General features: G+C 39.6%; 1 protein-coding gene across 1 annotated transcript in view; it reads right to left on the bottom strand.

Annotated features, from left to right (window-relative positions):
• EFHB (EF-hand domain family member B) overlaps positions 1-24,813 on the bottom strand; it is a gene marked incomplete at both ends in the record, with an annotated part of 39,615 nt that extends 14,802 nt beyond the window's left edge. Inside the window, 8 exons of the mRNA XM_079705201.1 lie at positions 3,455-3,522; positions 4,111-4,194; positions 10,605-10,734; positions 14,474-14,584; positions 15,291-15,471; positions 16,172-16,315; positions 16,773-16,835; positions 23,893-24,813. Of these exons, the coding sequence (XP_079561327.1) occupies positions 3,455-3,522; positions 4,111-4,194; positions 10,605-10,734; positions 14,474-14,584; positions 15,291-15,471; positions 16,172-16,315; positions 16,773-16,835; positions 23,893-24,813 (1,702 nt within the window). The remainder of the gene's footprint in view (positions 1-3,454; positions 3,523-4,110; positions 4,195-10,604; positions 10,735-14,473; positions 14,585-15,290; positions 15,472-16,171; positions 16,316-16,772; positions 16,836-23,892) is intronic.
• Between the last annotated feature and the right edge of the window lie 2,679 nt (positions 24,814-27,492).

Raw genomic sequence — 27,492 nt, 5'->3', positions numbered from 1 at the left:
CTTGTAAAAACTGGACACAAGTTCACTACTCCTTCCTAATGTGAGTTTCCAGTCTGCCTTCAGTCTGCATACCAAGTCCCCATTTCTGTCCTGCTTCCCCTACACTATTACCAGCACAGGAGACCTCCATTCACAGTCCATTAAGTGAGTCCTGACCCACAGCCCCGAGTAATAACCCCTCCAATCCACCTGCTGCCACCACCAGACCCGGCCCTTGCTTTCACTTTTCTTTCATGACTTAAAGGAACTTTCCTGAATTATGACACAAAGAAAGTACAAATACACTACCTCTAAACCCCATTCCTTGGATGTTAATGGTGACACAGATCAGACCAGAGTTGACCATGTTGCTTCAGATGTGACGGCTTGGTGGATGTCACCAGAAGAAACCTTCTGCCTCTGTTCTTTTTCCCCTGGCCTATACCCCTCCCTTTCTGCTTTCTTGCGACAGGGTCATGCCAGCAGTTGGCTGTGATATCCTGGGTAGGTTAATTTAAATTGCAACATTGATGGATGCAACTACAGAGGATCATACTAAGTGAAGTAAGTCAGAAGGAGAAAGACAAATCCCATATGATATCACTTACATGTGGAATCTAAAATATGACACAAATGAACCAATGAAACAGAAACAGAATCACAAACATAGAGAACAGACTGGTGGTTGCCAAGGGGGGAAGGGGTTGGGGGAGGGAAGGAGTGGGAGTTTGGGGTGAGCAGATGCAAACTATTATATACAGAATGGATAAACAACAAAGTCCTACTGTATAGCACGGGGCAGTATATTCAACAGTCTATGATAAACCATAAAGGAGAAGAATTTTTTTAAATGTGTATGTATATGTATGTATAACTTTGCTGTACCACAGAAATTAACACAACATTGCAAATCAACTACAATTTTTAAAAATTGAAAAAAAATAAATTGCAACATTGGGGGCAGTTCAAGGCAACTAATATTCACATCTACTTTGTACAAGGCTCTATATTATTAGGCTCTGTCAAGGGTCTTTTTTAATAGGTACTCATAGCACCTCTAAGTTTATTATAAAATCAGGAGTTAATCCTGCATATTCTGATAAAAGCCTTCTTTCTAAGGGTAGACCCTAAGTATGGTGAAAAGCCCACAACCAGTGCTGGTTCCATGAACTGGCCAAGTGCCTCAGAACAAGATCATCTGAACTGGGGTCAGCTATTATCAGACCATCCTAATGTAGGCAAAACCCAAGTAAGGACCTGCGAGAGGAAATCAAAGTGGTTAGGGGTTATTTTTGACAAATAAGTGTGGCTTCCTTTCCTCTTCCACATTTCTTCCCCTGATGTCAACCCTCTGGGGGGCTGCTCTGTATAAGGACCTCCCCCCACCCCGGCTCTTCCACAAGATGGCTCTTGGTTGAGTTTTTTTTTTTTTTTTATCTTGAGAGGCCTTCACTCTCCATTAACATCCAAAAATAACCATTTGAATGGTTGTATCTCCAACTCTACCTGGTTTTCCCGCTACAACCCTAGCAGGTATCACTGCCTAGTGGATGAGAGGTATGCTGATACCCTCTTCTGGCCTGGCCCTGAGAGAATATTTATGAAGCTCATGTCAAATCACTGACAACTACTCAAGAGCCACCTCTAAAGAGCTGAAATCAGGAGTACAAGCTGTGGCCCTAAGAGAGAGAACCATGACGTTGCTACCACACCAGGGACATCAGAAAAGCCACGCCTGCTCCTCAGTTGCACCCTGCCTGCAACCAATTCCCATGATGCACTACTGCCCATGATTCTCCTCTACATCGCCTCTGCCCTGGTGCATTCTGGGAGCTGGACACAGCCCTTGCACTCTTCCTGGAAGCATCGTAACATAACCAACAACCCCAGGCCTGAGGGATGAGGCATTCTTTGTGCAGTTGCCTTTCTTTCCCTAAGTAAGGGTAAGGGAGCAATCCAGGCCCAGTAAAGAAACCAATATGTTCTCGGAAGCAGGCAGACCCTGAAGCTTTCCACGGAATAGATGCTGCTAGTTAACCCCAATAGTAGTCACAAAAGGCCACTGGGGTTAATCTGTGTCCATCCATGAGCTCCACGAAAAGTCTAGAGAGAGCTGACAGTCCCCTTACACAGTTACGCTGTACAGTGCCAAGGACAATACTGACACATTTTTTAAACTATTAATGTCAGTGTTCTTCCTTTTCATTTTATAGCTCTATCTTATCATTCAACTTTTAAGGGTAATGTAGCTCAACTATTAGGAAATTTGTCAATGTTACCTAATTGTCAACATGATAAACTATGTGTTAGGTACATTGATTCATGCTATAGATACTGGCGAAAACAATGTACTGTGCGCTAGACCCCAAGAATCCAACAGACAGCAAGATGGGGCGCCAACCAGCATGAACCTGCCCTCAAGTAGGCAGCTGAGCATGATTATCTACTTGTATTTCAGGCTCACTGATGGGCTTCCTAAATCATCCCTTACCCACTTCTAGAGGTATGAAGAGCCTCTAAGATGGGCAGACAGCCATTAAACATGTAACAGTTGATCTAAAAACAGAACCAAAATATAATCTCCTAATGTGGTGATTCATGGTGCTCTGAAACACCATGTTGCAGAAGCTCAGTAAATATTTATTTTATTTGTCAGTTAGTGGGCTTTAACACATTTTAGTAGCAGTTCTTAAAGTTTAGTGTACCTGAGAATATATGAGCATGAGTCCCAAGAACCTGCATATTTAATAAATTCTCTGGGTGATTTTAACGCAGATAGACTGCAGACTGTATATTGAAAACCAGTAAAATACAGCCCAATCCTGATAAGTTTGGGCATAGTTTTCCCTTTGGAAGTCTGCTGTTTAGATCCCTTAGCACTAAAGACAAAGTCCTGGGAATTTTCTTCTGCCACTTTATAGGTTGATTAATTGATTGGCTGGTGGGAAGAGTGGTTCTTAAGTATGTGGTTGTAGAGTACAGTGCTTTCTGGAACTTGAATGTCCCTACAGTTCATCTGGGAATGTTGTTAAAATGCAGTTTCTGATTCAGTAGGTCTGGGGTGGAGCCTGAGATTCTGCATTTCTAAGAACCTTGCAGGGGCCACCAATACTGCCATTTGCAACCACATTTTGAGTAACAAGGGCCTAGTACAATATTGGAATTCATTAAAAAGCTGCCTCACTTCACTTTGGCTTGTTTAATACAGGCCTTATTTATTTTCTAAATAAAATTCTGAGCCTTAAATACACAAGGAATTCATTACAAGGGCTTTAAACTATTCTTATTTCAAATATAATATGAAAATTTTGTTTCTTTCTTGTGCTACAAATTGTTTTCTTTAGTGTTAATGTAATATTTTAAGCCATTAAAATTAGAAGCTTTGAGAGAAGGAGATGGTGAACTTAACTGCATGATTTGGGGGGTGGGGGGGATTTTGTTGTTTGTTTTTTAAGAAGAAAGTTTGTATATTTACCATACTCCTCAGGACGGAGACAAGCCCCAAATGTGTGGTCTGGGGGAACATTCATTGTTTCTGCAATGCTATCAAAGAAAACAAATACTTTAGTGAAAATTCCCACCACATGGCATCCCTGGAATTTAAAATATGTTTGCCATATGTTTTTAATCGCCTATATTTTCTCCTATAACCAAACTATGAGAATCAAACAGAAGTTCTCCAACATATCTTTTTCCTAATCTCCCATTCGCATTAGCAATGGCTGAATGCTTTCACTGGCTTCCAGTGAAAAAGTCCAGACTGAAAAAGAAAAAAACAGAACATACTCAAAGCAGAATTATGGAAGTACATACATATATATGGGGGGGGGGGGACAGGGAAGAGAGAGGAAAATATAATGCAATAAGTTAAATTTCTGAGATCTCAGAAATAAAGCTTTACACAAAATTCTTCCACCCTGTTCTCCAAATGCCCTGTCCATTTTGGAGACTCAGTACTTTCCTGGAACCCCAAGCGCTATAGAGGCTAACAAGAGTTCCCTGATTAACACAAAAGGATGATTCTTATTTAATTGATAGAACCTAATAGAACACAAACCAAAATTTACCACAAGAGTAGTTTGTAAATTTGATCCAAAAACATTTTCAATTCTAAGTTAATCATGAACTTACGGATCTAAAATTCTTCCAAGTTTATGTTGAAATTTTTCTTTGAAATCATCAACTCTCTTGGATACAACCTTAGCTCCTCTTTTCCTATAAAATCAGAAAATTGTCAGGTATCTGTATTACCTAAAGTATTCTTGGCTACCAAATATACATATGGTGAGGAATACCATAGTATCATTTGGGACATCACAAAATAAATCCAGTTTCAAGAGAAATTATATGCTAAAAAGAAAGCTTTATGTGTTCATTCTTCTATCATGTATATTCTATTATAAAGATAAGTTTATAATAGAATATAAAATTTTGATTAAAGAATAAGACAAGCAAACAAAATTTTTTTCAGTAAACAAAAAGAGTTAATATCATTCTTATAAGTGTAACTCCTAAAACTGCTAACGGAAAAGTAAGCATCAAAGAAATAAATAACCAAAGGATATAAACAAATAACTCAAATCTAGTAAGCAAATATATGGAGAAATTATAATACTCTCCAGTAATAAAAGAAATATAAGATAAAAGAACAACAAAGTACCACTTTTAAACAGTACATAAGTAAATATATATATATATATATACACACACACATATATATAGAGAGAGAGACAAGAGACAGAGAAAGAGAATATCTAACATTGGCAAAAAGTATGGTAAAACACTTATAGATTGCGAGTGCAAATTGCTATAATCCTTTTGGAAATAATTTGGTAACATGATTCAAAAAACATAAAAATGTTCATCCTCTTTTATCCACATCTGAAAACCAATCATGAGGAGATAATCTACATAATTAAGTGTGAAAAGAAGTTACATTTATAAAAATGCGTATAGCCTCACTGTCTACTATGGGGAAAAAAAAAAAAAGAATCTAAATGTTCAGTCCTAGAGGGTGATTAGTTATGTTGTATTAACAAGAACACACTCTGTGTGCATTCAAAATGTTGGTTATTTAGAATACACAGCAATATAAAATTATTTTATGTTAAGTGAAAAACCAGAATATAAAATGTTATTGCACTCTGATTAAAGCTATGCAAAAATCAACACAGGAAGCCACACTAGAAAGAAATAGATTAAAAAGATAATAAAGGTTGAATTAAGGTGACAGGATTATGGGTGATTTTATTTTGCCAATTTTCTGTAATATAATTTCATTACTTCTATCACTGTGATTAAATGACTAAGAATTTCTTTTGAGAACTGCAAAATTACAACACCACTATTTAATAACATTAAAATTAATAAATTCTCTATTGTTTTGCTAAGACTAAAAACAATGAATGTTAAACTCTTAGATTCCATTTGCTTTTAAAACTATTTCCTGTACTGGAGAAATATGGAGTTGAATAAATTTCTGGAGAAGAGTGACACTCTGTGGAGAAACAAAAGATGAAATATAAAGTAATTCATCTTTTATTTCTTCATTTACTTCCCATTAGTTCAAAAAGGGAGAAAAAGAACAATATGGGTAAAGTCAGAATAAATCAGAGGCAGTATAAGGGCTGTAATTTGAACAAAGTTGACAATCTAAAACCAGCTCCAAGGACTTCCCTAGTGGCACAGTGGTTAAGAATCCACCTGCCAATACAGGGGACACAGGTTCGAGCCCTGGTCCAGGAAGATCCCACATGCCGCAGAGCAACTAAGCCCACGTGCCCCAACTACTGAGCCTGTGCTCTAGAGCTCGAGAGCCACAACTACGGAGCCCGGAAGCCCACGCGCCTAGAGCCCGAGCTCCGCAACAAAGAGAAGCCACTTCAATGAGAAGCCCGCCCACCGCAACAAAGAGTAGCCCATGCTGGCCTCAGCTAGAGAAAGCCCACATACAGCAACGAAGACCCAACGCGGCCAAAAATAAAAAAATAAAATGTATTTTTTAAAATAAATAGATAAATAAAACCAGCTCCAAGGGGCATGATTAGGAACATGCCTGGATGGTAAGGGTAAGGATTCTAAGTCATGGAGCCTACACTTCTCATCCTAAAAGTGCCTGGGTTATGTTTCTGGGAGAATTGGGAAGTATTTCTGAGCAGCCAAGTATGTCAGAGTATCAATAACTGTAACATCATTACACACCTCACAGTATTCACTAACCAACTCAGAGTAAAGTCTCTGTGCGCCAATCAATTTTTTCTTTCAGACACATACACACACACACACATGCACACACACCCCATTTCAACATTCTAACTGATTCTTCAGACCAAAGGTCATAAACAGAATATAGATAGAGGTAGTTTTATGGAGGAAATATATTCCTTAAAAGTATATATCCCTGGGCTTCCCTGGTGGCGCAGTGGTTGAGAGTCCGCCTGCCGATGCAGGGGACGCGGGTTCGTGCCCCGGTCCGGGAAGATCCCACGTGCCGTGGAGCGGCTGGGCCCGTGAGCCATGGCCGCTGGGCCTGCGCGTCCGGAGCCTGTGCTCCGCAACGGGAGAGGCCACAACAGTGAGAGGCCCGTGTACCGCAAAAAAAAAAAAAAAAAAAAAAAAAAAGTATATATCCCTAATAACTCTCAAAAGTTAAAAGTGAACCAAATTTATGTTAAAATAGTGCATATCAAAGTGAGATGTAAACAAAACAGAAAGAGACTCACAGACATAGAAGACAAACTTAATGGTTACCAAAGGGGAAGGTGGGGGAGGGATAAATTAGGAGTTTGGGATTAACAGATACACACTACTATATATAAAATAGATAGCCAATATATATAACAGGGAATATAGTTCCCTGTGCTATACAGCAGGCCCTGTGCTATACAGTAGTCCCTGTATAGCACAGGGAACTATACTGCATATCTTATAATAACTTAGAATGGAAAAGAATCCGAAAAAGATTAAATTTATATATATATGAATAAATAAATCACTTTGTTGTACACCTGAAACTAACACAACATTGTAAATCAACTATTCTTCCATTAAAAAATAAAGACAGGGCTTCCCTGGTGCTGCAGTGGTTGGGAGTCCGCCTGCCGATGCAGGGGACACGGGTTCATGCCCTGGTCCGGCAAGATCCCACATGCTGTGGAGCGGCTGGGCCCGTGAGCCATGGCCGCTGAGCCTGTGCGTCCGGAGCCTGTGCTCCGCAACGGGAGAGGCCACAACAGTGAGAAGCCCGCGTACCTCAAAAAAAATTTTTTAAATTAAAAAAAAATAAAGACAAAAAAAGAAGAAAATAGGAACAAAAAAAAGAGATGTAAACAAATACACTTCACTCCAAGTTTATAATAGAAATCACACTGAAGAATGAAGTAGTGAGTCCTATTTGAAATACAACAAATCAAGGGAATAAAGAATCTATCATTTCAGCAATAATTTTCCAACTAAGTTTTGAAATACAGAAAGAATGATCAAATAAAACAGTGTTCCATAAATGATGTTTCCTTGTGGGTAGAGACAAGTTGGAGGGAAATGCATCCTGCATATGGCCTGCTTTTATAAATTCAGTGTGTTTTTCTATGACTATCCCAAATCATTTATAAATATGTGCTTGTTAATGACCCAAAAGCTCTGCTCTTAGGACCTTCTTAAGGACCACCTTGTGAATATGTTTATTTCATATCTTTAAGAAATGGATAGTAGGTTTAATATTTCTAAGCTTTCAGAAGTGGATAAACCATATTTGTCTCCTTTTAAGTATCAATTTCTATGTTATATTTAATTATAAATATCTAGTGAAATACTTAAATCATTTCTTCACGTTTTCCTTTATGTATGTTTTAACAACTTTAATAGCGAAAAATTAATGAATATTTGTCTTATAAGCTCTTCTTCTATACCCTAAAGAAAAACTATCTCATACGGGTTTAGTATAATATTGAAAGAATTTCTTCTGTGTTTGTGTTTTAACATTATTGTTTTCAATAATTCAAGTATCAGAAACTCATATAATAAGGGAGTGGGAGAAGAATGGAAATCAAAATTTCAGGCCTGTGATCACAGAATCCAGTGTCTATACCCCTGGTGTAGTGGTTAAAGGCAGCCCCTGGAGACACACTGCCAGGGTTTCATCCCTACCCCTAGTATTTCTCAGCTGCATGATCTTGGGCAAATGATTTCACTTCTCTGTACTTCAGTTTCTTCATTGGTAAAATGGAAAGGCTAAAAATTATAGTACACCTGAAGTATAGTTGAATTACAGTGTTGTTAGTTTGCTGTATAGCAAAGTGACTCAGTTATGCATATATATACATTCTTTCTCATATTCTTTTCCACGATGGTTTATCACAGGATGTTGAATATAGTTCCCTGTGCTGTACAGTAGGACCTTGTTGTTTATCCATTCTGTATACACCAGTTTGCATCTGCTAATCCTAAACTCCCAATCCTACCCTCTCCCACCCTCTTGCTCCCTTGGCAACCACCAGTCTATTCTCTGTGTCCCTGATTTTGTTTCTGTTTCATAGATAGGTTCAGTGAATAAACTTTTCCATGCCCCCCTGAAAAAAAATTATAGTACACCTACCTCACAGAGGTGTTGGTAGGATTAAATTAATCATACATAAAGTACTAAGCATTTGGTCTCTATAACTGAGAGCTGTTATTTCAGCAACCAGACAGGCAAATGAGCGAGGCAGTTGGGTGCCTGTGGGAATGTGCAAACTCTGTGTGCACCCCGGGGGCCTATGGAAACTTGGAGGGCCAGTGTATCCTTTAAAGAGGGCAGAGGGTGTAAAAAATGGTACAAATGAACTTATTTACAAAACAGAAATGACGTCACAGATGTAGAAAACAAGCTTATGGTTACCAAGGGGGAATGGGGGGGAGGAATAAATTGGAAGATTGGGATTGACATGTACTCACTACTGTATATAAAATAGATAAACAACAAGGACCTACTGTAGAGCACAGGGAACTCTACTCAATACACTGTAATGACCTATATGGGAAAAGAATCTAAAAAAGAGTGGATAGATGTACATGTATGACTGGTTCACTTTGCTGTAAAGCAGAAAGTAATGCAACATTGTATTTGTTTTGTTTTGTTTTGTTTGTGTTTTTTTTGTTTTTGTTTTTGGCCGCACTGTGCATCATGTGGGATCTCAGTTCCCTGACCAGGGATCCAACCCGCAGCCCCTGCAGTGGAAGCTCGGAGTGGACAGCCAGGGAAGTCCCAACACATTGTAAATCAACTATACTCCAATAAAAATTAATTTTTAAAAAGTTATAAACTAAAAAAATAAAGAGGGCAGAGAGCAAAGCAAATCCACTCCCACCATTGATGTATAGAAATGTAAGCCCAGTATATTCGTTTCCTGTGGGTGCTAGACAAATTACCATGAACTTGTGGCTTAAAACAATAGAAATGTATTCTCTCACAGTTCTAGAGACCAGAAGTCTGAGATCAAGGTGACAACAAGGCTGCATTCCCTCCAAAGGCTCTAGGGGATAATCTGTTCATTGCTTCTTCCAACATCTGGAGGCTGTTGGCATTTTTTTTTTCTTTTTTTTTTTTTGGCCTTCCTTAGCTTGCTGTCACATCATTTCAGCCCCCTCCATCTTCACATCACCTTCTTCTCCTCTGAATGTCTTCTGCTTTTCTGTCTCAAACCTCCCTCTGCCTTTCCCTTATGAGGACACTTGTCATTGGATTTAGGGTCCACCCAGATCATCCAGAATGATCTCTTCATCTCAAGATCTTTAACTTAATTGCATTTACAAAGACCCTTTTCCCATATAATATAAACTTCATAGGTTTTGGGAATTAGAACATGGACATCTTTGGGGGCCACCATTCAACCCAGTACCTCAGTATTTTCAATCTTCTGATTTTTTAAACATAGTAGGAAATATAGGTTTTTATTTTGTTTGTTGGCTTAGATATAAAATATAAGACAGGGAATGAAAAACTAAGGAACCTTATTTTAATTTCTTAGGAAAGTAGTCAAAATGTAGAATGCATGTGTAAAAAGGTCACAGTTTGTGAGAGTTAAGTCAGATGCTCAGGTGCTCAAATAACTATTAAACAAAGCTGAATGATAAATGACAGGTCAATTATATGTGACATGATTGTCTTTGTAGAGACTTGAAAGCCCACTATCTTTAAGAAACATAGTAGGGTTGATCCCATAGATTAAAAACATTCATGTATGTCTTCCAATCTGCTGAAAAGACATGAAGTTACTTTAGAATCACAAACACACACACAGGGAATTCCATGGCAGTCCAGTGGTTAGGAGTCTGCACGTCCATTGCAGGGGGCCTAGGTTCTATACCTGCTGGGAGAACTAAGATCCTGCAAGCCACGCGGTCAAAAACAAACAAACAAAAAATCAAACAGAAGAAAACCCAACAAAAACAACAAAAAGACAGTATCATGGTTATCTCTGGGGGAACTGGACAGTTTAGAAGACATATCACTGTGTATCTTTTTCTATTATTTTTATGTTTGAACCATGTCATTGCACTACCTCTTCAAAAAATGAACGTAATAAGCTTTCAAGTCCATATGCCATATATCTAACACTTGTTCCAAGACACAACATACTTAAACTTACATTTGTAGTTCGTGAAGCCAATGTAAAGTTTTTGCCATATTTCGTCCATCATTAAAATGTGGTGTTGGGATCCCGTACAAGTTAAATCTATGAAAACTTGATGGGTTATACTTTCGGTGCTTTGCTTCTCCTAAGAAAAGAAAAGGGAAGGCTTCTGACTTAAGCAACACAACTTTGTGCAAGAAGCACATGATGTTCTCACTGACAGTGAAAATGAGAGTGGGAAAAAGAATGGAACTGTCACAGCACAGGAAACTGCACACATTTGGCTACAGATGACAGAGGCATTCTCCCATGTGAGCTGGGAGACTGGTGGAACAAGAGTTCCTTGTGTTAATATTTGGAAAGTAAGTAGAAAAATGATGTAGGAGAAAGACATATAACTAATGAAAAATTCAGGCCCCATCAATGTTAAAGAAATCCTTAAGATCAGGGGAGGTATTGCAAGGCTTTGTGACCCCAGTGGTGCTTTAAGCTATGCTAAGATTTGAGAGATTGGTGTTTTATACTTGCTTTCACTGAGATTTGCGTTACAACTTTCACATTTCGTTATAATCACTTATCTCATATTAGAGACATTCAAAGGGTGATAGAGGGCTGAGAACCCAGCAGAGAGGTCTTTATTTTTAAGATCTAGTACTGTACTTTTTTCAAGTCATGATGTGGTATTAGTTTTCTATTTGTAGATAAGAAGGTAAGACTGAAACTAGAGATCAGCTACAAGGTTATAAAATGATGGAGAAAAGATATTCAGCCTCACCAGTAACCCAAATAATGTAAGCAAAAACAATAGTGCACAGTCATAATTCGACTCTCAGTTAAGCAAAAATAAAGAAGATTGGCAAAGTTCGCCATTGGGGAGGATGCAGGGAAATGGAAATTCTCATACACTGTGCCTGTGAGGGCAAACTGGGGCAGCTATTCAGGTGGAGAGTTTGGCTCTAAGGGTGAAATTTTCAGATGCTTAGAAATCTAGGACTGTATCCTAAGGAAACAAATCACATTCACAAAGATATATAAACAATACATTCTTGTAATCCTGAAAAATACAATATTGATAACTGACCTGAAAAGACAACCAAGAAATTTCATATGTGGGGAGGGGTGGGGAAGCAAAAGGGAAAAAAAAGTGTGTACAGTAGGATGCAAAACACTCACATACACTCATATATGAATGAGCAAAGAAAACATATACGAAAGTATCACCTATGGCAGACTGGGAATTGTGGGAGATTTTCTTTGCATTTCATATACTTCTATACAACCTGCATTTTATAAAAGAAAATATCTATTACTTTAGTAATAATTTAAATTAAGTGTATTTAAAAGAGGTTGTTATTGTTATTGAATGATGTCCTTGACATACTATTTCAAGTAAATGCATATAGCAGTTTCTCCAAAAGCATGGAGATTATTGTCACATTTAACTGAAGATAGCTCCGTGGATGGGGGTTAGAAAGATGTTCGATATATCAAATGTAGTTATCTCTGGCTAATGGGATTTCAAGGTTACATTTACTTTTTCTTCATTTTTCCATGATATTTACATTCTCTACAATTATATTTTTATAATAAAAAATAGTGCTTTCATTAAAGGGAAAAAGTGAAAAATAAATATTTAAAGGATTGGATTCTATTCTTTTTCAAGAGGCTAGTGAAACTTTTGTAAAAGTCAGCAAATGAAAGTAACTTCAGTCATGTGATAGTCCATTAGAGTCTTCTAAATATTAAAAAAAAATTGGACTGGGAGTTTGGGACTAGCAGATGCAAACTACTATATATAGAATGGATAAACAACAAGGTCCTACTGTAGAGCACAGGGAACTATATTCAATATCCTGTAATAAACCATAATGGAAAAGAATGCACATATGTATAACTGAATCACTTTGCTGTACACCAGAAACTAACACAACATTGTAAATCAACTACACTCCAATATAAATAAATAATTTTTAAAACTACACTCATTTTCCTCCAAATTTTCCTCCAAATGCTAAATGCATGTAAAGGGTGTCTATATACATATTCATTGAAATAGTCCTTTCTTAAAACAATTAAATGGGATTGGATTAGATTGTGCTATCGATGCTAAACTTTTCCAAAAATGAATAAAATATTTTCACAAGAGAGGAATGGAGGGAAGGAGGAATAAAGAAAAGAAAGACTAGAAGGAGGAAAAGAAGAAAAGGAGGGGACTTCCCTGGTGGCACAGTGGTTAAGAATATGCCTGCCAGTGGAGGAGACACGGGTTCCAGCCCTGGTCTGGGAAGATGCCACAGAACAGCTAAGCCCGTGCACCACAACTACCGACCCTGCGCTCTAGAGCCCGCGAGCCACAACCACTGAGCCTGCGTGCCACAATTACTGAAGCCCATGTGCCTAGAGCCCGTGCTCCACAACAAGAGAAGTCCCTGCAATGAGAAGCCCACGCACTGCAACGAAGAGTAGCCCCCTCTCACCACCACTAAAGGAAGCCCAGGCGCAGCAACAAAGGCCCAACTCAGCCAAAAGTAAATAAAATAAAATAAATAAATTTATATTAAAGAAGAAGAAAGGGAGGGACAGAGCCAGGGAAGTGGCGACGGAGGAGACACGGAGAGAAGCCTTGTCAAGGCTGTGAAAAAGCGCGGGGTGGAAGCAGCCGTGGGAGGATGGAGATGATCTCAGGACCAGGGTGTACCCGGCAGCGTAAGGCACCAGCAGAGACTGGTCATGGGAGAAGGGAATGGCTGACTCCAGCCGCGGAGCAATGGGCATAGCAGACAAGCCCCAGAAGGAGTATGACGTGAGGGGGCGGTGGAGGAGAAAAGTAAAGAAAGAAAGACAGAGAGAGGGGTCTTGTGCTGCAGTGAAGGGCTAGTCTTGCTTCTAACTAATGCAGATTAGTTCGTGAATCATGTACAGGCCATCGGCTTTCTCAGGACAGGTATCAGAGTCTAATTGTCAATCCTCTGTTAGGTCAAGATTCTACTTAGCACCCACACGTCAACAATTAAGTTGTAGTTTACAGCACTTAAACATCCAATGCCTTTTAGTTATGCTATAGAATAATTCTAGTAATAAGGCTTTTAGTCAAGATCACTTAATAAAAATAACAATAATAATAATAATAATAATGATAATAGTTACTGAGCCCTCACTATGTTCCAGGCACCATTCTTGGCATTTTGCAGGCACTCACTTCATCCTCGCAACATTATTATCCCTATTTAAGAAATTTAAAATAGATGGTGATAGGGCTTCCCTGGTGGAGCACTGGTTGAGAGTCCGCCTGCCGATGCAGGGGACACGGGTTCGTGTTCCGGTCCAGGAGGATCCCACATGCCGCAGAGCGGCTGGGCCCTTGAGCCATGGCCGCTGGGCCTGTGCATCCTGTGCTCCGCAACGGGAGAGGCCACAACAGTGAGAGGCCCGCATACCGCAAAAAAAAAAAAAAAAAAATGATGGTGATAAGTAAAATATTCAAGGTCTAAAAGATAATAAATGGACAAGCTAGGCCTTGAACTTGATCTGACTCCAAAATTTCTGCACTTGACCATTATCTAATAATCCTCATGTAAAGTGAAGCACTTAGAATAATCCTACTATTTGAATAAAAAACAAGATTAGACTACCCAACATTTAATCTTACTTAGCTATTTTTTTCATTTTAATGAAACATATCTTTCTACATTTTACACCCAAAATGCATAAGTGTATGTGTTCCCAGCTATCGGGGTTTATAACCTTATAAGTAATAAGTTATTATTTATTGATCACCTATTATATGCCAGGCATTTTAACTTTAAGCACATCATCTCCCTTATTCCCCTTCACAAATCTGAGTCTCATATTCTCAGGCCCATTTTACACTGGAGGAGACTTACCTGCATAATAATCATTGTGAGATACAATATACAGATCGTGTCCTGCCTGTCCTTCTTCAAATACTTCTTGATAGGATTTTGGTGGATTCACCACCTCTCTAGCAGATAATTCTGAAGGAAGAATTAATGAAATCAGCTTTAAGGCATTTTTCAGCTCTTTACAACATATTTAAGTTGACTAGAGCAACTGACAAATTGGTATGCTAACTACATAAGCTACGTGGGCAAAAAGCCAACATACAGGGCTTCCCTGGTGGCACAGTGGTTGAGAGTCCGCCTGCCGATGCAGGGGATGTGGGTTCGTGCCCCGGTCTGAGAAGACCCCACATGCCGTGGAGCGGCTGGGCCCGTGAGCCATGGCCGCTGAGCCTGCGCGTCCGGAGCCTGTGCTCCGTAACGGGAGAGGCCACAGCAGTGAGAGGCCCGCGTACCGCAAAAAAAAAAAAAAAAAAGAATTAAGAGTTATGAACACATTAGAGGCTTTGGTGGAAATAAAACACACAAATAGATGTCCAGGGGAAAGAGATAGCAGCCCTCACAGCTGGTTCCAACATCAACTTCCCAGAGTCTCTTTCCTGTCTTTACACCATCTCTACTCTGCTCCCTGAACCTCCTCTCCAAACCCTGAACTCTTACTGCCTTGACATACATCAACTCTAAGGCTTCTGGGTCTGAGAGTAACTTTCTTGCTATGATTCCCATCTTTCATTCTTGAATCAACATTTACACCAGCACTAAATAAATCCCAACAGGATATTTAATCCCATTTTCTAAGGAGACATTTTATCACTCCTTCCCCACCCTTTATTTTCACTACCTCTGATGACTGCCGTCCCAAATGTCGTATTGAGTATATCCAGGCCTTTAGGTAATCCTGGCGTCTGATCATGAGATTTTCCTAATGGTGCCCGTTGATTGCTAAAATATACTGATTCCTTCTTATCTTCCATTTTCTGTTGAAAGGTTGTAATAGGCTGTGGGTTGATCAGTACCTTTGCCTAAAGAAATCATACAAAGCAAAGATGTAATAACCAAAATAAGGAAAAAAGTCTGAACACTGAAACTCAATAGCTGGGGAGAAGACAATATGATTGTGGGGAAACATTTCATGATCGTTGTCTTGGCTCACCTTCAAATGAACCATCAGAATTGGGGTTATGCAGCTTAGACAAGTCTAAATATGACTTTTCACTGGGGCTAAAGCATTTATGAGGGCAACTCCCTGGTTACTCGACTCAAAGGTTCCAGAAAAGTAGGAATGACAAGCACAACAGCCACGTGATTCCCACCAGCTCCCTCCAGGTATAAGATCAGGTCTTCTGAACCTTGACTGTCCATTCAATCTGTAGCAGGTAACACCGAGACCCTGCGTGCACACAATGCATGTACAAGCGCTCTTGGCATCTCCAGCAATATCACCCAGCCTTTGTCCTCACCATGCTTTAACAAACCTTGACAGCACTTCTCTTTACAGTGAGAAAATTAAGTGCAGCTTGGCTTTTATTATCTGAGGGGAGAATATTAGTCTGTGGCTTAAACCATCGACTTCTCTACACTCACCCTCTTGGCTGCTGCTGCTTGGATTATTTTCACTGCCCAAGATTAAGAGTGGGAAGGAGATATTTCACTAATACCTCGTTTGTTCAATTTCACCTTGGTAAGTGAATAATGTACAGGGAAAAATAGAAAAGAAGTTACCGGTGTTGAAATTTTAGATCTTATTCCATGTGTCAAAGAAGGTGCAATTTGGGGATCATTTGCTCTGCCGTAAAATACTCTTTCGGCTCCAGCAGGTGGATATCTGAAGTTGAAAAATTTTTTTGCCTCAGGTGGGGTCATTAGCTACCAACAGGGAGAGAAGAAAATAGAATTATTAAGTACAGTCAATTAGATATTAGCAAGACTGATCTATACCAATCAATGAACACCCTTCATTACATGAGTTTAATCAGTACCTGGTGATCTACAGCTCCAAAAAATGAAACATCCTGAAATTTTTTAATAGAAATAAACAACATATTTTAAAAGTTATATTTAGAAAACAACCAAGAAGTATCCAGGTTAGGAAGCATACCATAAATGACTATTTCCCATCAAAATAAATGGAATCTCCAGTAGTTTTTGTAGAGCTGGAAATTGTAAGCCTGGAATTTTCACTTCCTCCGACAAACTCAATAGAAGGCCCCAAAATACAGTAAAAATAATCCAAATTGACCACATTAAATTTATGCAACTCTCAGAAGGAATGTTGAGCGTTGTTTATCTTATGTTCACACAAATGCATTTTGAAAACACTCACCCTGGGAAGTTTTTCAGTCAAGCAGTTTGCAGCTCTGTATCCAATCGGAAGAACTTTCCCTGCCTAAAGAGATAAAAAGCAATAATTGGTCATTGTCAGGTCCAGGGGTTGTGTTTTGAAGAATGGAATGTATTTCAAATTTGGCCTATGTATCTAATGCTAAAAAGTTACTTTCAACTACTTAACACAATTAAGAAAAGTAGTAAGAACAATTAGCAAATCTAAGACAATCCTGATGTATAATATAAACATTAGATGTTACATATATTCAAGCATACCTTTTTTTTTACAGTACAGCATTGTTAGTGATCCATCAATTATAGGACCTCTGCAACACGCTGAGGGATTCAACTTTCAGAAATAATCCCGTCATAGTTCACAGGTCAATTATCGGCTGTCCCATTGTCATCAGTACAATGAGAGTGTGGCTGGATTCAAGCTAAACTCAAAGTATTAAGTATTTCTGAGTGGGTGTGGGTGTGTTTGCATTGTGGGTGTATTTCCACCAACACCCTAACTTTTGATATATGCGAACATGTCACCCCTGGCCAAGCTCCTTCAGTGAATGGCCCAAACTTCACTTGGCTTTGTTCACTTAATTCTAATTTGGGTCTTATCTACCCTTCCCTTGCCCAAGCAAAGATTATAACAATTCATTCCCAGCAATGCACCTCTTATCTATTTCCAGTTTATCATTTCAAGGCAGCTGATAGTTATTTCTGCAAAGCATAAGTTTCTCTTTAAAAAACCTAGAGAAAGAAACTTCCCATACAGAATGTTCTAGGTCTCTGGAGGAGGATGGGAGGAAATCAGTGAAAAGCAGAGAGGCTGAGAGCTGGGTGAATGGATGAATGTGTAGGTGTTGGCAGGGGGATGGATTAATTAGACAAATGACGGATGACTGGATGACAATAAAGACAGATGGATATAGATGGGTAGGTGAAAGTTTTTTATTATGTTAAATGTTAACTGGGGAATTCCTCTTAGAGGGAGAACCATCAAGGATTAAGAGAGTAGGGACTTCCCTGGTGGCTCAGTGGTTAAGAATCCACCTGCCAATGCAGGGGACACGGGTTAGAGCCCTGGTCCAGCAGGATCCCACATGCCGCAGAGCAACAGAGCCTGTGCACCACAACTATTGAGCCCACATGCCACAGCTACTGAGCCCAGGTGCCACAACTATTGAAGCCTGTGCACCTAGAGCCCATGCTCTGCAATAAGAGAAACCACTGCAATGAGAAGCCTGTGCACTGCTACGAAGAGTAGCCCCCGCTCTCCGCAACCAGAGAAAGCCCGTGCGCAGCAACAAAGACCCAATGCAGCCAAAAATTAATTAATTGATTGATTGATTGAAAAAAAGAGATTAAGAGAGTATCTTGATGATACCTCTGTGTATAAAAGAGGAAGCCCATAGAAATGGTCAGACAGAGAAGTTAATTGCTTTGCTAAAAAATGGGAGAAAATATGAACTCTTGATGGGATAGACTAAAGAAGGATTAAGAGAGATGAGAGAAAGACTGAGAAAGATGGGAGGAGGGAATGATCTAGCAACAAGGTCAGAGGCCAGGGGGCCCAAGATGCGAAACTGGCCAGTCACAAGCAGCCCAACCTTAATGCCAAATCTTGAGTAAATTCTACTTACACAACTACACAATGGGAGAAGAACCTTGGGTTAAAAAGGAAAGGGGCTGTGCTCTAACTTGAGCTGAAACAGGGTGGGGAAAAGAGAGGAGAGATGCAAGTGATTTTTTTAAATTTCTTTTTGTTTGTTTTTTATTTTATTTATTTGTTTTATTTTCTTTTTTGAGATACAAGTGATTTTTAATTCAGCTGGAAATTGTAAGAAATCTCAGAGATATCAGGGAACATAAAGTCTCTCTTGCTATACATGTTATAGAAGCTCCAGCCATTCTTTTAAATATTTAATGTAAAGATTAACTCATAAGGAATGGAGATGTGGTACATATATACAATGGAATATTACTCAGCCATTAAAAGGAATGAAATAATACCATTTGCAGCGACATGGGTGGACCTAGAAATTGTCATACTGAGTGAAGTAAGTCAGACAGAGAAAGAGAAAGAGAAAGGAATCTAAAAAGAAATGATACAAATGAACTTATTTACAAAATGGAAAGAGACTCGCAGACTTAAAGAACAAACTTATGGTTACCAGGGGGAAGGGTTGGGGGAAGGGATAGTTAGGGAGTTTGGGATTAACATGTACACACTGCTCTATTTAAAATGTATAACCAACAAGGACCTACTGTATAGCACAGGGAACTCTTGTTCAATATTATGTAACAACCTAAATGGGAAAAGAATTTGAAAAAGAATAGATACATGCATATACATAACTGAATCAGTTTGCTCTACACCTGAAACGATATATCACAACATTGTAAATCAGCTATACTCCAATATAAAATAAAAAGTTAAAAAGAAAAAAGACTAACTCCTAAGGCTGGGGATACTCAGGGCAGCTACTCGCCAGGTGCTACATGATGAGAGAGATGGAAGGAAGGATGGATTGATTGACAGATCAATCAGTCCATGGCCTGAGAGATGACTTTACTTGTCCGTCATCTGCTGACCTTCCAAGTGTTTGACATTGGATATTCCAGGTTTCTATCACTGTAAACATTCTGTTGGACAGAAATGCCTTCAGTATTCCTCATCTAGTTGCCTACTTGAAAAGCAATTTGATTCCAAATCAGTAGCTGTAATCAGGTTTGGATGTTCTCAGGCCATTTGATTGGGGACACAAAGATGGAAGCCATTAAGTCTGATTTCTATCTACAGTGTCATATTATGTGTGACAAGTCTCGCTCCAGCCATGGATCTCTTTTTATCTCTTTTTATTTCAGTTGTTTTCAAGGATGCCTGTTCATCAATTTGAGATGTGAAGGATAGCAGAACTTGCCACCACCAATTATGCCTCTTTGGCATAAGGATTGTTTTGAACCAATTATTTTAAGAAACAGCAGAAGCTCTGAAAACAGAGTAGAAGTACCTGCAAAAAATAATAATAATTATTATTATTATTATTCTATGTAATGGATAAACAACAAGGTCCTACTGTAAGTCACAGGGAACTATATTCAATATCCTGTGATAAACGTAATGGTAAAGAATATAAAAAAGATTTATATGTGTAACTGAATCACATTGCTGTACGGCAGAAATTAACACAACATTGTAAATCAACTATGCATCAATTTAAAAAATTTTTCTGTGTAAATATCCAGTTCCTCACTAAACTTTTACCTAGTGTTTTTGTTTGTTTGTTTTTTGTGGTATGGGGCCTCTCACTGTTGTGGCCTCTCCCGTTGCGGAGCACAGGCTCCGGACGCGCAGGCTCAGCGGCCATGGCTCATGGGCCCAGCCGCTCCGCTGCATGTGGGATCTTCCCGGACTGGGGCACGAACCCGTGTTCCGTGCATCGGCAGGCAGACTCTCAACCACTGCGCCACCAGGGAAGCCCCTCTATTCCTGACTTTTAAACATACTTAGCAAACTGGGAATGGATATGGCAAAAATAATACTTAATGGTGAACCATTAGAATCATTCCCATTAAAGTCTGAAAAGCGACCTTTCAATATTGTATTATTGATCGTAGGCAATGCAGTGAGATAGGAAATAGAAATGAGAGTTACATATATTAAAGAAGGAAAGACAAAAGTGTCAATATGATTGTCTACCTAGCAAATCCAAAAGAAATAATAAGCAATTAAGACCAATCAGAGTTCAGCAAGATGACCAGATATAAGAATAAAAAAAACCAAAACAATGAAAACAAACATATGAAACAATTTTCAATCTCATTATAAATCAAAGAAATGTGAATTAAAACAATGCCTTACAAATCATTATTAATTTTTAAAACTTAGTGGTACAATCTTTTAGGAAGGGATTTGGCAACAAGAACTAGAGAAAAGGGCTTCCCTGGTGGCGCAGTGGTTGAGAGTCCGCCTGCCGATGCAGGGGACGCGGGTTCGTGCTCCGGTCCGGGAAGATCCCACATGCCGCGGAGCGGCTGGGCCCGTGAGCCATGGCCGCTGAGCCTGCGCGTCCGGAGCCTGTGCTCTGCAACAGGAGAAGCCACGACAGTGAGAGGCCCGGGTACCGCAAAAAAAAAAAAAAAAAAAAAAAAGAACTAGAGAAAGATTCATCGTTTGGCTTCTGTTGAAACTCTATCCTAAGGAAATATTCTAAGACATATACATAAAGAAGTTCATAGGCTATTCTTATAGAAAAATCTGGAAAAAAAATCTATTGTCCAAAAAGAGAGGGAATGAGTTATCTAAATAATCATATATGGGCTTAAAGAAATATTGCTTTTATCACTAAAACATCTTTTAAGTTGTCTGTAATAACACTGAAAAATTTATTAAATAATAGTAACTGAAAACTCAAGAAAATTTTTATGCTTGTTGTAACAACTACATAAAAATGAATTAGGAGAAAAGTGCCATGGGAAGTATAGTACAGTCTAGAACTCAGACTCTTAAATTGGAAGTGGTGACTTCAAATCCTGAGGCTACCACTTCTTAGCTGTAAGACTTTGGCCAAATTATCTAATTTTCCTCAGTTTCCTCACTGATAAAGAGTTAATACCTACAAAGCTCCATGGGTAGTGATGTTGATATAGTAAAGCCACTGATAACAATTAATGTGAGGGCAGCAAAGTGCCAGTAGGCATAGTGTTAGGGTGATAAGATTATTGTGTTTTCATTCGTGTTTTCTAAATTTTCCATGTTATTATCTTTGTTTTATAGTGAAAGTAGATATTTCAATATTTAAAAAATTATTTTAAAAGGATCCTTGTTTCTAATCTAGGCTAATCTCTCCTCTGGCCTGTGATCCCGTTTCCACTCCCTCCTGCTTATCTGGGGTCTGGTTCCACCCATTATCTCGTTTGTGTTATCTCAAACTCCCCTACTGATTCACTAAATAAATAAAATTATTCCTAAATGGAATCTTTACTCTGTTCTCTTCACTGTCACACTTCTTAAGGGAAAAAAAAAGTTACAATAGTTTTCTCCAATTCTAATTTCACTCTTCAGTATATTGGAATCTGCATTCTCACTATGTTGCTAATTCCCTTAATGCCCAAAGCTAATTCATCTTTATTCTATTTACCCTACCGGAGACATTTTAACACTGCTGGTCACTTTCTCCTTGAAGCTCTCTTCCCTGTCCTCTCACATTTAGAAAGGAGAACGTGAGAGGTAGCAGGAAGCAGAGGTTTTAGAACAGCCCGTATTGGAAACCGGAAGCTGGTTTCTGCTCGTGCGTGAGATCAGGTCTGAAGCCATAGACCCATAGACTGCAGAACCGATCCAGAAAGGAGAAGCAGGCATGGTCAACTGAGAAGAGAGTGGCTGGGGAAATCCAATAAGGGAACCAGAAAGCAAAGTGGGTCAAAGACAAAAGAACACCCTGACTCCCAAGGGGAACAAAAGTCTGCAGATGCCAAAAAAAAAAAAAAAAAAAGAAATTCTGCAGAATCCCTGTGACCACTTCAGCAGAATTGTGTTCTCTAATCTCTCCTTTATTCTCAGAATACTTCAAGGATGCTCCCTTTATGTTGCTCAATACCACCCTCTCAGACTCACCTCTTTCTTCTCTGTTTTTTCTCCCACTTAATCATCCAGCCTTCCTTCCAATTATCAAACACATATTTACTGAATGACCAGTATAAGCTGGACCTCGTGATATGTCATGAAGCTACATGATAAATAAGAGAAAATCCTTGTCCTCAAGAACTCACCTAGTTGACATTTCTTTCTCTGATCATCTCATGTGTTTCCCAAGGTAAGATCTTGCCTAGACCTTCTTTGTCCCATTTCCACCCATGGCTCCAACTGTCTCCCTGGCTTTTTCATCTGATATCTTGTAAATAACTGAAACTCAGGATGGCCAACACCAGATATTCATGTGTCACCAAACCAGAAGATGTCTCATTATCAAACTAGAAACTCCTAAGTCATCCATGAACTTCCCTCTCTTTCACCACATAGATCCACAACTGGATGGCAATTCTCAACAATACCATCTCCTAAAAGGTTCTCAGAATTGCTCTCTCCTCTCCAATTCTTTCCAACTCTATGTTAATTTCAGGCCATTATTACCTTGAAATAGCTTTCTAACTTTTCCTGTCATCCAATATCTTCCCCTTCCAGTCCACCATTATTATTGATATCAGAATTATCTTTCCAAAAGGCAAATTTTATTTATTTCTTCCCTCATGAAGATCCACCATTGCTTCTGTACCCATACGTTTTACCTCTGCATTCTGGACCTTTAGATTTCTTCTTCATCTCTTACCACCATGCTGGCTAAACAGAATTGCTTATACCTCCCAACACAAGAAGCTTTGGTCATACTCTATGCCATTCTTTGCCCAAGATGCTCCAACTGTTTCCATCTGACAAATACTGACACCTTCTTAAATTAGCTGAAATATTACTTGCTCTGTAAAGCCTTTCCTAACTCCTCCAAAAAAATTGTCCAAACTTTCCATTGCACTTCATATTTAGAGTGTACTTCTATTAAGGAAGAATTTGTTTTCTATGCATTTAGACATCTATATAATATTTGTTTAGTTATTGTCTCCAACATTGGAGTGAGAGCCTAAACCCATGGGATTAGAATCATGTGCTTTTCATTTGATAGTACCCTGGACCCAGCATAAGGACCACCACAAGTCTTTGCTGAAAGAATAAATAACTCACAGAATAATGAATAGAAAAAGCAAACTGTTTTTGAAAAAAGTACATGAATATTAGGATATAACATGTATTGCAGTTGGAGGGTTGAGAAAATGCAGATTGAGGAATGAAATGCAGGTCAAAGGAGAAAGGAGGGAGAAATCAAGAGGAACCATTCATGTGCACAGAAAACAAAGCTGACGTTAGAAAAGGAGGCAGAGAGTCAGAGGAGATCGGACAAAGTAACAGCTGGAAAGAGTCTCTTGGGACAAGGAATATCAGAATCTCAACAAAATCTCTGCAATTTGACTCTGCAAATCCAAACAAGTCTCAAAAGTTTATCATCTTGATAGAGACATGGCTATCTATACATAGTTCCTAGGGAAAGTACTAGGAAAAAACTTACACTTGGCCAGCAAGGCAACCGATCAAAAAATTTCCCAGAGTATATGGGTCTGATGCGATCTGGAGGTTCTACTCCTGGTTCAATGTTCTCAACCTCCCTTTGCTCTTCAGGTTGTTGAGCCAACTGGCACTCAGAAGGTTCTATCACCAAGCCCATTTGGGGCTCTGTAGGCTTAGTTTCATCTGGATCCTCTGGTTGGGGGAACCCCATGGCCACCTCCACAGGAGGCTGCATCTCCATGCTGGGCTTCATCACCACACGGGTGGACTCTTTTTCCAGTTCCTGTCTAGGTTCCATACCCAAAGTAGGTTGCTTCCCCACTGAAGCCCCTAACTCTTCAGGGTCACCAGCCACAGGACATTTCCTGCTGCCTGGAGCCTGTGGACTTTCACACACCAGGCCCAGTGGAGACTGTGTTACCCTTCCAGGACAACACCCTGCCAGAAAACGCTCATTTCCTAAACCCGCTCTTCCTGGCAACATTCTTAGAGGAAATTTTGTTTCCTGTGAGGCTGAGACCCTATTGACTCCTAAATTACTCCCGTCCATGAAAGTCCTAGAAATATTCTGTCTTTTTAATCTTATATCAAGCCCATTGCTTGATGGACATTTTGTTTCCGGTGAAGTCATCCTCTCCTCATATTTATGACTGCATGGAGAATCTTCTTTTCCTAATCCCACTCTGAGCCCCAACTCCGTGGGAGATGTTGTTCCCATGAAGACCCTTCTCTCTCTTAAATCATCTTTTCCTTCCTGGGTGAGTGCCACAGCCATGCTCAGAGGAGATTTCCTCTCAGATATCCTCATTCCTCCAAGGGCACTCATCTCTAAGGGGTAAGCTGCACCTGGCTCGAGGGAAGATCCCAATCCCTTGGAGCGCCCCAACCCTTTGGGGGACCCCACTCTCACGAAAGAGCACATCTCCACTCGGACTCCCTGCCCACTGCTTCCTGCCCGCCCCTTCACACCTAGCAGACTTCACTGGGGAAAAGGAAATGGAGGTCTGTTTACCCGGTTACCTGGGAAACGGGGGCGGGGCTTGGAGCTCAGCTCTTTCCAGGTCAGGACCCCGCCCATCTCTCTCCCTCTTTCTCCTCTCCCCCACTCTCTCCTCTTTCTCTCTCCCTCATTCTCCCCATTCTCCCTTATTCCTTCTCTCTTTTTTCCCCCTTCTTTAGTAGATTTGGAGGGCAGGAAAACTTGAAGGATGTGGTCTTGGGCTCCAGAGCAAATGACCCCAAACTTCTCTTTGGTTTCCCAAGCAACGCAGTCCCGTTAGGATGGGTTCAGCCAGGGGCCTACTCCTGGCCACGGGCCTATTAATTTTTCTGGCGATCAGAGAATAAATAACCCTCTTTCTGGTGGTGACCACCAATTTTAGATCCTTCCTTGTGAAAGTACATGCACACTGCATGTAGTTCTTTCAGCACTTAAGACATCCCTTAAAAATTCTGTAAAGTTACTATATTTGGCAGCTGTGGTAAGGAACATCTTAAAGTCTTTGAAAACACACTTCAATAAATAGGCTTTAAATAGCATTTCAAGTAAATATATTAAAATTTGAAATGAGTTACACAATAATGCATATTGAATTTTTAAAATAATGTGGTGAACTCAAAATTAAGTATGGGATTTTTTTAAAACTCAAGTTTTAATGAATGTGTATTTGGTGAATATTTGTCATGTTCTACACATACAGGGGATACAGAACACCTCGCTTAGAATTTGAATGAAATTTATGAGAGTCCACTTTTTTAAGAAGCCTCATGAAAAACTTGCAAAATCCAATTTTTTTTAAAAAGCGGTTAAGGGATACTATTTTACATTTGTAAAAACAGTGTACTGTAATTTTCTAGATAGCTAATATAAATATTCTTCTCCCCCTAAGCAATTTAAATGACTTGATTGTGTGTAAATCAAGGTATGTCTGTATAAGTGTTCATTCAATTCTTTTGTTTACAAATATCTACAGTACTGAGTCCTCATTTTGTGTCAGTTCTGGGAATGCAATGGACTAAGCCAATCCCTACCTCATAGAATTTATATTCTAGTAGGGATAGATAGCCATCAAGTAAACCAATAAATAAGATCATTTCACATGACGAGTGATGAGTATCATGAAGAAAATAGAACATTTTGATGTGGAGGGAAGCTACTTTAGAATTGATGGGCTTAGAAATCCCTTAGGTATGTGACATTGAGCTGAGGCTTTCATGATGCCCTGCAAAGACACTAGCTTTTAAACCTGAATAGCTCAAGTTTCCATAGCCTTTTTCTCACTGCCTTGCCTCCATGCCTACAATTCCTTATGCCAGAATTACCTTTGGGTTTGTCTCCAGACAGTCCCATTTAAAAGTAAATGTTACCATTCATTACCATCTATGCAAAGAGTCATTCTTCAACTACACAATGGAAAGATTTCCTGGAGAAGAAGGTAGAAGACATGGAGTGTTGTGTATGATTGAGAGATGCAAGGTGCTGGGAATTCTTGAGTCGGTGTTTAGAGATTTGAGGGCAAAGGCAGCACTAAGGGCAGTGTTCAGTTCTGCATGACTTTATTTAGGCTCCATCCATTTTGTAGCTTCCTTAAGAAATTTTACCACCTAGTAGTTAAACAGGAGAGAAGGGGGCAGGGCACAACATTTAAAAGAATGACATAGCCCGAGGACACGACATAGAACAGATTAGAACCAAATAGGTCCAAGATTGTGGACAAGTAGACTTCCACTAGACCTACAGCCTCAGTATATGATCACTGTAACACATCAGCAAGCTGATGACACACTCACAGGCGCCATGACAGTTCCAAGACCAACCATAAAGGTCAAAAAGAGGGCAGTGGCCCCATTCCTGGAAATCCCCATCCCTTCCCCAAAATAGCTGGAATACTCCTCCCACTCATTAGCCTATGAAATTACCCACCCCTATAAAAACTGACAACCCCCGTACCCTGGTGCTGCTCTCACCTTCTGAGATGGCCCACACTCTGTCTATGGAGTGTGTTTCTCTCTAAATAAATCCACTTCTTACCTATCACTTTGTCTCTCACTGAATTCTTTCTGCGATGAGACATCAAGAACCTGAGCTTCATTAAGTCCTGAGACTAGGTGTGATCTCCGTTAAAAGACCATGGGTTCAAGTGCCAATCTGGGTTTTGGCTGGGTTTGGATCCCGGCCTGTGGGTTCAATCCCACTCCAAGTTACACGGTTTCAGTAGGATCTCCCATTTGCTACTAGAATGTATCCAATTATCAGTCCTCCTCAGTTATCCAGGGTTAGGGAAAAAAAACACAGGTTTATTGTGAGTGGCAGTACAAGAGCAAAGCTTTACTGTGGCATTTCCATCTCTCCAAAATTACTACTGGATCTTAGAGGTACCAGCCACTGGAGCAGCACTCCCCAGGCAAACATTATGACTAAACTATAAAATACTGTGAAATGTATTCATGAATACAGAGAATTGGGGGTTTTTTTGGCCTTGCCCCGCAGCTTGCAGGATCTTAGTTCCCCGACCATTGAACCCAGGCCCCAGCAATGAAAGCGCTGCTAACCTCTGGAAAGCCAGGAATTCCCTCATGAAGGAGGTGAATTAAAAGACAA

The sequence above is a fragment of the Hyperoodon ampullatus genome, assembly GCF_949752795.1.
Source record: "Hyperoodon ampullatus genome assembly, chromosome: 5".
NCBI lineage: Eukaryota > Metazoa > Chordata > Mammalia > Artiodactyla > Ziphiidae > Hyperoodon > Hyperoodon ampullatus.
This window is presented reverse-complemented; position numbering and strand designations above follow the sequence as displayed.